The following is a 12,626-nucleotide window of genomic DNA, read 5'->3' on the forward strand; positions in this document are numbered from 1 at the left end:
TACTGTGGGGACAGGAAGCCACCCTCCTCGCCCTCCAAAGGGGCTGCATGCCAGCCCATTCAGGCCTTTGGAATTCCACACTTCCTCCACCTTCCAGCAGCTAGGGCTTCCCTCAGGCAGAGTTGGGAAATGGCCCTCATGCTGCTGATGGCTGCTGAGAGTTGGAAGGAGGATGGGCAGGGGTGGCCGAGGGAGAGAAGAGAAGAAGGGGAGGAGGGAAGGGCTCCAGCTCCACGGCGGGTCGGCATCACTGGCGCATCCACAGCCAGAGGTTGGAAATGCAGGTAGACAACAGCATGGTGAAGAACACGGCTTCCCTGTGGCGCCAGGTGGCACCCTGGTCCTCCACAGCGTGCAGATGCCCGGTGATCATGTGCAGCTGCAGAGAGACCGGAGCCGGCTGGTGGGCAGGTCTCTTCTGGGGAGGCCCACGGCACACCAGTAGGGGGAAAAGTAGGACGTTAGCACAGGAAGGGCCTCTGCTGCCCTTTGGGAGGCCAAAGTGTCTCTGGGCAAGAAGAAAGCAGAGCAGCTGAGACCAGGGGCTTGGGGTGGGCCCAGAGGGACCCGGGGGCTGGGCTGCCTGTGTTTTCAGGCCCGGCCGCCTTGCCCCGACCTTGGTGTCCTTCCCGTTGTCCGGAAGAAGCCAGCCCGTCCCAGCTGTGCCGGGGAGAGCCGGGAAAGGTGTGGGGACCGCAGCACCAGAGGGAGGGCCCCAGGATGGGGTGACACGCTGGGCCCAGAGAGGGCCACCAGGGAAGATGCCCCTGCATGGCCACACCCATGCCTGCTGGGGACTCTTCCTGAGGAGACCTGGACTTTGTGTGAATGAAGGCGAGCCCTCGCTCAGACCTCTTGGCCTGTTCTCTCTGCATAGACTTCTCCTATCCTCTGACGTTCCCTCTTCCTCCTCCTTTTCTCCTCCCCTTCTCCCTTCCCGCATCTCAGGGAGAGAGACAAGGTTGAGGCCGGGCGTCAAAATAGGACACGAGCCAAGACGGCTGCGAGGAAGGGGAGGCGAGCCCGACTTCACCTCCAGTGCTAGAGGGTAAGATGATTGGAGAGGCTGCGCATCCTCAAGGTGGGTGGCCCCAGCCACCCCAAGACACCATGATTCTGCCTCCACCCTCCAAGTGGGTCCTGGACACTCGCCTGTCTTCTCATGACCTCCACCTCCAGTCCATTTAGTTCTTCCAGGCCAATCTCAGCGACCATATCTGCCTCCGAGATGCTGGGAAGGAAGAAAAGACAGAGACTCAGAGCTTCTGGTGGTCCCAGGCCGGGCCTGCCAGGATGCACAGGAGGGCCATGAAGGCAGGCGGGTAAGGTGGGGACAGCGTCCAGCTTCTCTGGACAGTGAGTCTGTCGGCCTGCGGCCCTTCCCTTCCCGGGTAGCGGTCCTCTGCCAGCGCTGTGACATGCAGACATTGGCTGAGTCTGAGCAAGCACTGAAGGGGAGAGGAAACCCTCACTTTCAGAACCAAGGGAATTAAGGCCTAGCAAGGTGACCACAGTTCCCAAGGGCACACAGGAAGCACCGGAGCTCAGGAGAGAACCCTGGCTACTGGGAAACCAGGGTGAGCCCAGTCATTCCCTCAGCCTTCGTTTTGATCCATCTGCTAATGACTCCTGGGACTGAGGGAGCGGGTCTCTGGCCCAGAGCTCTGGGGTCAGAGGGGTCTCATGCCCTGAAGAGCCAGTGTGGGCCAGAGGAGCAGAATATGCCCGACCTGCCTGGGTTCAAATCTCAGCTCTAGGATTCCAGGGCAGGAGGAACTATTTCACCAGCTGCTTGTTTAACACACACTCACCACATGCCAGGGACCATCCTCTAAGCACTTGCCAATACCAAGTCATTAAATCGTCATCAAGACCGTTCGAAAGGGGTATCACTATCCCTTCATTTTGAGAGAGGAAAACTGAGACGCAGAGGGCAAATAACTTGCCCAAGTCACACAGCTGGTAAGTAGCAAAGCAGTCATTGAACCCAGGACGTTTCACTCCAGAGGTTGTGCTCTTAACCATGACACTAACATGCCTCTCCTTTTTGACACTGCGTCCACCTAAGACTCCATTAACGTGACAGCAAAGACAGGAAAATAGTATAAACCCATAAGAAACAAGATAACAGGAGAGGCAATGAAGAATGAAAGCGCTCAACAGGATTGTAGAATTCAGAAAGTGCCGATAAAGAAACCCAGCAAAGCAGGCCTCTGCTGGGCTCGTGGCTCTTGGAAGCAAATGGGGAGCAGCTGAGAGGGAGCTCCCTTCCCGGCAGCCCTCCGAGAGGACCCAGACCTGGAGTCTGCAGGACCACTAGGGTGGAGGAGGACTGAGGTAGAAAACAGGAGCACTAACTGAAGGTCTGGACATGGAACAGTCACCCACTGCTCTCATCCCATCTCGTAGGCAGCCGGGGACTTACCCTGAAGCCCAAACCTGAACTAAATGAGTGGGAAAGCGGAGGTGATGGTGCCTCAAAGTAGGACCCTCTGAATCTCAGTGCTTAAGGATACCGGGCAGGACAGCCGAAGCAGAACCTGCCATCTGACAGGCCTCACCCAGACTCAGCCTTCTGGGCTGCCTCATCTATTTGCCTCATTCTTAGAAGGAAATAGACAACTAAGGCTTACCTGTCACCTGAGAAAGACCTGCAGCCCTCCTCTGTTCCTTAGAAAATGTTAAAGTGCAAGGTGGAACATCTTCTGTCTAAAGGATTCTCATAAGAACTTTGCCACCACGCTCCATTTGTTGTGATAGGACAACATTTCTTTTTCTCAAAAGTGCACACAGATATTGGTGTGATTTTGTGTGTGTGTGTGAACAGTAGTACTTCACAGCCATAGTATTTTATTTTCTTCTTCCCCCTCCTCTTCTCCTCCTTCTTTTTCTTCTCCTCCTCCTTCTCCTTCTTCTCCCTCTTCTTCTTCTTCTTCCTAAGATACCTCAAAAATAGCATTAAAAGGACAGTGCATGTCAACAAGACTCCAGGACTATAACAGGGAATTAGATGGAGAGTTTCCTCCTAGAACAATTTCCACACTATCCCCTTGATTTTCCTATATCTTGGGATCAGAAGGAGAAAAAGTGTTTTGAGAGAGTTGAAGGCAAAATAAGGATCAGTGACTGGGGTGTGCTCGTTCGTTTGTTTGTTTGAGATAACATATCTAACACATCAATATCATAAGAATTAATTTAACAATATCTGTAAGCTCAATGATAACTTATGACCATCCATCAGGTGACAGGTCTAACCGTCCAAAAAGAGTTGCCTTTTTACTCTTTTGCTTTTAATGTTAGAAACCCTCTACTTAGAATTATATACACTGTAAAACATTGGATTTTTATTTACATTTGATGGAGATTAGGAAAATCTATGAACTGCAGCAAGCCCCAGCTTCCCTCTGTTAATTATTTCCAAAACTGTTATTTTTATCTTCATACACTTTTTAAGGCACACTACATTTTTTACCCCCAATGAACAGAGCAGTATTATGAATTTTTTGCTCTTTCAGGTTGTGGTTCTCTCAGAGGCAGTAAGAGTTCCATTAACTTTTTTACTGAAAAATAAATAATGAGTAAATAAGTAGAATTGAGAAACTTAACTCTAAATGTCTAAATTTAATTTCTAAATTCAATTTAAGGACTCTAGTTTTTAAAGGTGTACTCCCGTGGTCCTAAGAGGTAACTTTAATTGATCCAGAGGTTAATTAAATACCCCTAGCACCTCCACCTCCCATGTCAGTGTCAGGGCATGAACCTGACCTGCTGGAGCATCTAGATTTGAGTTCAGCCTTAGGACACATGAATCCAGTTCAATATTTCTGGCTTATTTTCATTCCCAGGAGCTCTGTGACCTGGGAGCTCTCTTTCTCTTTATTCATTGGGGGTGGAATAATATCACCATTTATTGTAACACTCCCTAGAACAGTCAGTTCTCCCTCCTCTCAGGTGGGGTTGCCTTTCCCCAGTAACCTTTGCCACAGTATAACAACCATGTTTCTGCAACTTGCCCTCATCCAAGGTGAATGTAGCTAACAGAATCAGCCACAGAACTACCAGACTCAAGTAGTTTCCTAGAACAGTCATGTCTCCCTCCTCCCCAAGATGCCTGCCTTTCCACAGTATTTGATGCAACCACGGGGCCACCATTTTCTCTAGAACATTCCTTCAGATGGTGAGTGTACCTTAAAAGATTCATTACAGAACAATGGAAGTCAGGTGACTTTCTAGAACATCAGTTCTCCCTCCTTTCCAACCCGGTTGCCTTTCCCCGGTAACCTTTCCAACAGTAGAGCCACCATGTTTCTACAACTTTCCCTCACCCAAATCGAACGTAGCTGAAAGGATAGGCTACAGAAGGACGGAACTCAGGGGCTCGTGTGATTCTCTAGAACAGTCAGGTCTTCCTCTTCTCCAAAATGGCTGCCTTTTCCCAGTATCCTTTGCAACAGTATAGCCACCATTTTTTCTGGAACATTCCCTCACTCAAATTGAATGTAGCTTAAAGGATTGGCCACAATATACTCAGATTCAATTGACTGGATTTCCTAATAACCAGGGAGCATATGAATTTCGCTTGCCTTACCCTTGTCCAAGCCCTAAGATATAAATACAGATATATTTACATGTATATCTAGATTTACATATTTATATATAGTTATATATAATTATTTTTATATATGTTATGTAGAAATAGATAATTATATATATAAATAGATATAAAATATAGATATATAGAGAAAATATACATATATAGATGTACATATATAAACAGATATATTTATTCATTTATTAATAAAAGAAAGTGTCATTTCACACACCCTGGACTTTTGTACAGTAAAGTATATATGTACTCCCCAAGCAATGTGTGCTTCAGGCATTCTGGGCTCTAGGTTGAACTGCCAGCCAAATAAATAATGGCCCTGACCTCTTGCTGGACCTTGCTGTCCTCGTTTGCCTGCCTAGTACACAGGAGCTTCATCCTTCCCCCAAAGTCAACATCTGGCCCTGCTCGACTCACTATCTTCAGACTAGAGCTGGTACTCCCAAACCCAACGCAGCCACCAAGTTTAAAGGGCCCCATACAGTACACTTTCTTGGACCAGGTTGCAGCCATATTCCAAACCGCAGCAGAGCCAGCAGCCTTTAGATCCAACTTCTGTTGCCACTGAGAAACACCCAGGGACTGGGATCCATGCTCCTTCATTTCTAGGGTGAAGAACAGAGGACCCAGGAACACCCATAGAGGCTATACCAAGGCTTCATGGGCACAGAACACACCAGAAAAAGGATAGGGTCTCCCAACTTCTTAGGAATCACTCGACACCCATTCACTGATGTCTACTGGCTCATCCCAGGTCTCAGTTTCTTCGTCTATTCAAAATGTAGCAAATATTTACTGAGTGTCAATATCTGGGCTAGGTTACTTAAAAGCCAGCAATGGCCAAGAGACAAGATGGCAGCAATCAAGAAACTGACCATCTCTGTGTGTAGAGAGAATGGGGGAGGGGGGCAGAAAATAGTCCACCAGTGTAGATTCAGATCAAGACGTACATGCTGCCAAAACGATAAAAACAGGATAACAAGACAGAAGGAAGGGATTATTTCTAGAAAAGTCAGAAACAATATTGAGGCAGAGACCTGAAAAGGAGTCCAGCCATGGAAAATCTGTGGAAAGAGCATGCCAGGCAGAGGGAAGACATTGCACAAAGGCTGTGAAGAAGAAACACTCTTGGGGTGTTATAAGGACAGGCATAAAGGCACAGTGGAGTGGGTCAGCATGCCACAGCGGGAAGTATATTGAGGAGATGACCTTGTTTGGATCTTGTAGATCATCGTAAGGAGTTTGGATTTTACTCTAAAGGGCAGAAGAAGGCTTTGGAGGGTTAGGAGAGAGAGTTGATTTGATTGATCTTATAAATTGAGCTTTCTGAATGTTTTGCAATAGACACACTGGTAGCTTGGATGCTGGGGGGGGGGGATGTTGGTCACAACCTCCTCCATCACAGGCTACAAAATGCTCACATCATCAATCCCTTTCCCCCCGACTCGCCTGTCACTCAAACCACAAATATACGTGTAGGCACACCAAGGCACACACACACACATGTATCACACATACATGCAAACACACACACATGCATATATGAGTGTCTGCCTAGCCACACCCACACGTTTTCCAACACACATGCACAGGTGCAGACACCCAAGGAAAGGGACATTACAGGGGATCCTCACCTGCTGGGATCACGTGCTCTTAGTTATACCCTTGGCTTCCAGGAACCAGTTCTTCAGCCATGGACATTTCTATGTCTTCTTTGATGTTAGAGGGTCCTCCTGCCATCATAACCAGTTGTTCACTTGTAAGCTGTGGCCAAGAATGCACAGGGAGCAGGGCACAGAGGATACACTTGGCAAATCAGCTCTTTGAGGGGTAGGAGCTCAAGGAAGATACACCTGGACATGGGGGTGGAGCCAGACTCCCTCTCTGGGCTTAAGCCTTGGACCCAACACCTTCTGTTCCCGCTGTATCTTGCTGGCTGGGTTCGAGGCCTTCTCCCCTGCTACTCTGTAAGCAACTTAGGAGAAGTGACAAGGCTCAGAACCTTTGCCTGTGAGAACTGCCCTGGCTCTCGGGTCATCTGATTTGACCCCACTGGGGGGCAAGTAGGCTCCACCCGACATCATTTCTAGATAGAGGCAGACTAGCACAGGACTCCAGAGTCAGTCAGTGGCCAAAGCAGGGTTAGATCCCATCATGGCTTCTGCAAGCCCAGCTCTGGCTAATAATCCAGGCCACAGCACCCTTAAGAAAGCACCCTCTGCAGGGCATCCCCCGCCTTCCCCAATCCAGAGTTCCCAGACAAGGGACATGGCTTTTCCATGCCCTGGGTCAGCCTGGACAAGAGCCATGAGAACCAAAGTAGGGACGGGCAGGAGAAGAAGGACCTGCCTACAGCCACCGAAGCCCCAAGTGTCCCCAGCCCTGCCCGCCCTGGTCTAAGTTCAAATTCTCCCTCAGCTTCCCTACTGATTAAACCTCTGTGAGGGTCAGTCTTATGTGTCCACTTGGCTAGCCTAAGGCCCCCAGTTATTCCATCAAGCACTAGTCTAGGTGTTGTTATCAAGGCATTTTGTAGCTGTTGTTAATATCTACAATTGGTGGACTTTAAGTAAAGGACATTATGAATCCTTGATAATGTGGGTGGGCCTCTTCCAATCAGTTGAAGGCATTAAGAGCAAAGACTGCGGTTTCCCAGAGAAGAAATTCTGCTCAAGACTGCAACATCAACCCCTCCCTAAGATTCCAACCTGCTGAACTGCCCTGCAAATTTTGGCCTTGCTAGCCCCACAGTGGTATGAGCCAATTTCTTAAAATAAATTTTTCTATACACACGCACATATATATGCACATTTATATACATACACATACATCCTATTGGTTCCATTTCTCTGGAGAACCCCGACTCATACAAGCTCCAAAGGTGAACCCTCAGCTCTTGGGAACAGCCCCAGAGCCCCTGGGGAAGAGGAGGTTATTTGCAAAAGAAAGCAAGCACAGCTGGGACCAGGTGGGAGGGAGAGGAGGAAAGGGGGGAGGGGAAGAGGAAGGGAGGAAGGAAAGGGGCAAAGGAGAGGAAGGGGAGGGGCCGGGCTCGCTTAGAGAGGGTGGCACGATGTGGGCTGCCTGACCCCCTCCGGGGCCCCACCTGTCCAGCTCTGGGAACAAGCTGTCCGGAGCTGAGCTGACAAAGGCCCTGCCTGCATTCCTGAGGACCCTGGGAGAAGCCCTCTCCAGCTCCAGGAGAGCAGCTGCAGTGAAATCTGAGCTTTCTGGAGGGCCACCTCAGGAGCAGAGAAGTGTGCTCTGTGGGACTCTGGGAGCCTGGGCAGCAGGAGCCGTGGGTCTCTGGCAGGCCAGGGCTGCCAGACTGAACAGGTAAAACTATAGGATGCCAACTGAATTTCAATGTCAAATAAACAACAAATAATTTTTTAGTGTAGGTATGCAGTATTTGGGACTTACATACACTAAAAATTTATCCATGGTTTATCCGACATTCACATTTAACTGGGTGCCCTGTATTTTAGCTGGCAACCCTATGCCCTGCCCATCCTCCACATGAGTTCAAGATTTGAACTTACCTTGAGCAAGTCTTTGGGCCTCAGTCTCCCCATTGGACGATGGATGGAACTTATAGTCCCCCCACTACAGGGTGGCTGATTGTGAGAGCAGTCAAGTCAGCTGGATAGGTATGGGCATGACCTTGCACTATTGACCTCAGATCAGAGTCCCCTCTGACTACTAACTGGCCTTGGCCAGCTGGGGCTTCCTGGGCCCTGGGTCACTGGGTCCAGGTGTATGCAGAAGAACTGACCCCTGGTGGCAAAGGACCCCACCACCTAAAGCCAAGCAGAGAGGGTGGGGAGACTTCCTTCCCAATCCCTAGGGCCCCCAATGCCACCCAGAAACCCTGGTATTTCACCACCTTGGCCTGTCTGCCTCTCTTGAATTGGGCACCAAGGATGGCTGGGCTGTGGGAGATTAAATTTGCTGTGTGACTTTGAACTTGCCCCTTACCATGTCTCTCTAGCATGCTGAACTTTTCTCCCCAATGGCATAATTTCCTTCTGGAATCGCCCCAAACCTTTACTCCAAACAAACACTCCCCAAATCCCCCACTGTCTGGTGTGACAACCTCAGGGGCCCGAAAAGCTAGAGCACCGTGGGTACAGAGTGATCTTGCAAGTGTTACGGGGGCCAGGAGGTTGGTTCATGGCCAGGTGTGAGTGGTGGGCTGAACAGACCTAAACCCCAGTGGAAGGCTCCCGGAGAAGAGAGCCAGGGAACCCGAAGATCTTCCCCACATGGAGGTTAGACAGATGACTCTGAGAGTGGGGTGGAGCGGTGCAGAGAACATCTGGCTTAGGTGTGTGTGTGTATATGTTTGCAGTGTTTTACATAAATGAGATCATACATCTGAGGTACGTGCTGTTCTGAAACTTACTTTTTGAAGTGAACAATGTGCCTTGGGGATCTCCCTTGTCAGAACAAATCTACTTCACGTCATTTGAACACAGTACAGTATTTTGCTGCACGGCTGCACCCCTGTTTATGCACATGCTCGTGGACATCTGGGGTGTCTAGAGCCTTTTGCTTTTATAAACAACGTAGCGGGGAACATTCCTGGACATGCCTCTTTGCACATGTGTCTACATGTTTTTGTAGAGCTGGTGCCTAGAGGTGGAATTGTGGGGTTCTAGAGTACGTGTGCTGACAATTTTGACCAATATTGACAATGTCCCCTCTGAAGAGGCTGAACCAAGGGGGACCTCACCAAGGGGAAGAAAGTGCTGGTTTCTTCACAGACTTGTCAACAGAAGATATTTTATGAAACTTTCTAAAAAGCATCATTGTGCTGTGTGAAAAATGATCTCTATCTCAATGTTGTTTTAATTTATATTGCTTTAATTATGAATAAACCTGAGCATTTTTTCATATGTTTATTGATCTTCTGTATTTCTTTCCTCTGAACTGTCTGCTGGAGGGCTTCAATCTTTATTAAAATAGGAGCTGTTTTATTAACAGAAAGGGATGTGGGTGAAAGCTCTCCCTCCCTTCAAGCTAAGCGTCTCCAAAGAAAACATATCATCTTTTTCCCTAAAGGTGATCGTGAGCTTAGAGCCTTCACTGGGGACCAAACAAACCCAGTTAATTGCATGCAAGTTTGTGTTGAAATCTAGAGGGCATCCAGCCCCCTCCTCCCCACAGAGCAAGTATTCACCTCGGGCTGTTGCCTGCCTGTCTGCCTGTCTGTCCTCGTCTTGTGTCTGTCTGCCTGTCTGCCTGCCCGACCACTTGCCTCCACCAATACCTTCCAACCACTGGCCTCTCCCAGCTGTTCAGACAGCCACGTACTCTATTCAGTCTCCTGACCGGCTTGAGGTCTCATAGCCATGTCTGCTACCTGCTCCCACTTCCCTTGCAAGCAGAAGAGGGAGGTAGAGGGAACCCAGACCTGGGGTCAGTACACCTGGGAGTGTCTCCTACCTCTGACACTGGGGCATCTTAGGCAAATTGCTTCCTCTGCTCTGAGGCTGTTTCCCATCTCACATGGAAGATTGGGCTAGAATCTAGTTTCCAATTGTTTCATGGTTTCAGGGAAGTGTGTTAGGGCTATTCCAGCCTCTCTTCACCCACTGCAGTGCTGTTTTTATCACTTTCTTATGTTGGGGTTCTATGGAAGAGGCCTTTCAAAGCTAGTGGGTGCGATGGTCTGCTGCCCCCCAGCTCTGTTCACAGCACAGTCTCAGGCAGCTAGTCTCAAGCCCCAGTAAGTGACCCTGATTTTGGCTGCAAACCCAGATCTTCCAAGCATCTGGGAGCTTCCTCTCTACTTGCTAATGAAACTTAGGAACCTGTAAACAATTCTGCTTCCTGCTTCTGGAAGCAGCTGGTACTGAGGTCATCCCTGGAGCCCCAGGGCCCTCCCCAAGACAGAGGGGAAAGGGAAGGGGGACTCACAGAGCCTGGCAGCTGTCCTTCCATTCCTTAAAAAGACAGGAAGGGCAGCAAGCAAACGTCAGGGACTATAGCTGGCCTAGGGGAAGAGGGCCACCTCATGAGCAGAGAGAGGGAAATAAGTGGCAGGGCCACCTGGGGAGCCCTTAGAACCCACCCCTCCTTGGGGACAGGGCCATCAGCAGGAGGCTACAGGAAGCTCCTCGCTTTCCACATGTGGGCTTCTCTCATCCAGAATGACCGCCCTGAGTCAAGACTGCTGGGTGCCAGGCACTGGGGCTAGGGACGAGGTCCCCGTCCTCGTGGAGCTCCTGCTCTCGAGGGCAGATAGAAACAGATGGGCCAGAAGTCCATGGGTCTGTGGCGACAGTAGCAGGGGGTTGTTTTGTGGCGGTCCTACCCTTAATCCTGCCACATTCTGCTTCCCTGGGAGTGTGGTGGGTGCTCCCTAGAGCTTTGCCTTCCCAGGGGACTCAGGTTGATAGAAAAGTCTTACGTGCTTTGAGTGGAAATGCTGGTCACGCCTCCTGAACTCTGGTCCAGTCTGGGAGGGAGCAGCTCCAGCAGAAGTGAGTTAAAGACATTGACACAGCCCCAGATCTGGCTGACAAGCCTACCGGCAGAACCGTGCTGCTCAGATAGATGCTCTGGGTCCCTTCAGATCCGCTATTAAAGGTTCCCCCTGTGAAGAGCAGCTGCCTGGACAAGGCAGGGGGAGCTGCAACCACCTAGTTTAGGGTGATTGTTGCTGGCTGATGGCCCGAGGGATAACTTTGGACTGCCCCACAGGTGGGGCAAGAGCAGGACCAAGAGCGAAGCATGATGACAGGAAACCTGCCCTCTGTCCCCAGACCCCACCCCACCTCGGTGTAGCAGCTGCTGCCCCCGCTGTTCCTTCTTCCTTCCTGTCTCTCCGTTGGTCCACGAATCCCTTCCACACAAAGCTGGCGGTAGATTCTGAAACCCGGAGGGCATAGGCACTTGCCTGTCGGTCAACTGTGCGTCTGGTGCAGGGAACCCTTGTCGTGGGTGGGGAAGGACCTCTCTCCTGATTCCCCAGGGGTGGGATTGGATAAGTTGGCCTTGCAGAGTCCTCGGCTTTGCCTGCCAGGTGATTCCTCATAGAGCACTGCATCTGCTTTCAATTGTCTCCATAACCAATGACTGAAATGTGACGTGTATGTAAAATTCAAGAGGGTCGGGGGCCAAAGGAAAATGTCCAACAATAACGAAGAGGTGGAAAAAGTGCTGTAAAGGTGCAGATGCTGAGCTGCTCGAAAGCACATGCAGCCGCAGCCCCTCTGATCTGGAGGAAGGCACAGAGAGGAGAACCCTGGGTGAGCGAGAAACAGTCCCGGTAAAGTAGCGACAAGCTCTCCCATCCACGAAGCCGATCCTCTTCCCTGTATCCCCCGTTTTACAGATAGACAATTTGGAGCCCATGGAGGGCCGGGATGTGAGCCAGTTCACTTAGCCAGTTCAGTGGCGGGGCTTAGATGCAAACCCATGTCTTCAGACAGGCTACCCAGGGTCTCTGTGGGAACAGGAGGAGGTCTGAGGGAGGAAATGGCTCAAGAGAGTTCCAGCAAACATCCTCTAGCCCCTGACCCACTCTGCCCTGACCTTCACTCTTGGAAGACGGGGCCAGCAGTCTGCCTGCTCTCCTCCACCCCTCCCGCCATGGCTCCTCATTTACTGGCTGTGTGGCCCTGGGCAATGTGGCTTGGGGAAGGGGCCATGGAATGTGAGGCACTCAGCTCCTAGCAGAGTTCGAGCTTGAAGCTGGTGCTGTGGGATATGCACACCGTCCTCAAGACCGTCCTGCTTGTTCGTTTCAAAGGATGAACTGTCCGCTGCTGGCAGAGGTGGTGGCCCTCGAGCTTGGGCCCCGGCTTCAGTTCTATCAGTGACCTATCTCTGCATCCTCCTGGGCCTTCAGCTACTCCCCTCACGAGGGTGACTCTCTTCAGCCCAGAAACATTGCCACATCTTTCTCAGCACTAAGATAGCAGTTCCATGAGGGCAGAGACCTTGTGGGCTTTGCTCACCTCTCTCTGTTGCCCCTGCACTTAGTGCACTGCCTGACTCGTGGTAGGAACTC

General features: G+C 50.4%; 1 protein-coding gene across 1 annotated transcript; it reads right to left on the minus strand.

Annotated features, from left to right (window-relative positions):
* Positions 1-247: 247 nt before the first annotated feature.
* On the minus strand, positions 248-6,346 carry FATE1 (fetal and adult testis expressed 1; the record flags this gene model as incomplete). The annotated part of the gene is made up of 5 exons (XM_081222187.1): positions 248-379; positions 1,153-1,231; positions 5,094-5,211; positions 5,482-5,486; positions 6,270-6,346. 5 exons carry the CDS (start codon positions 6,344-6,346, stop codon positions 248-250), a joined length of 411 nt encoding a protein of 136 aa, XP_081078313.1.
* Positions 6,347-12,626: the final 6,280 nt, after the last annotated feature.

Source organism: Mesoplodon bidens (assembly GCF_964165515.1).
Source record: "Mesoplodon bidens genome assembly, chromosome: X".
NCBI lineage: Eukaryota > Metazoa > Chordata > Mammalia > Artiodactyla > Ziphiidae > Mesoplodon > Mesoplodon bidens.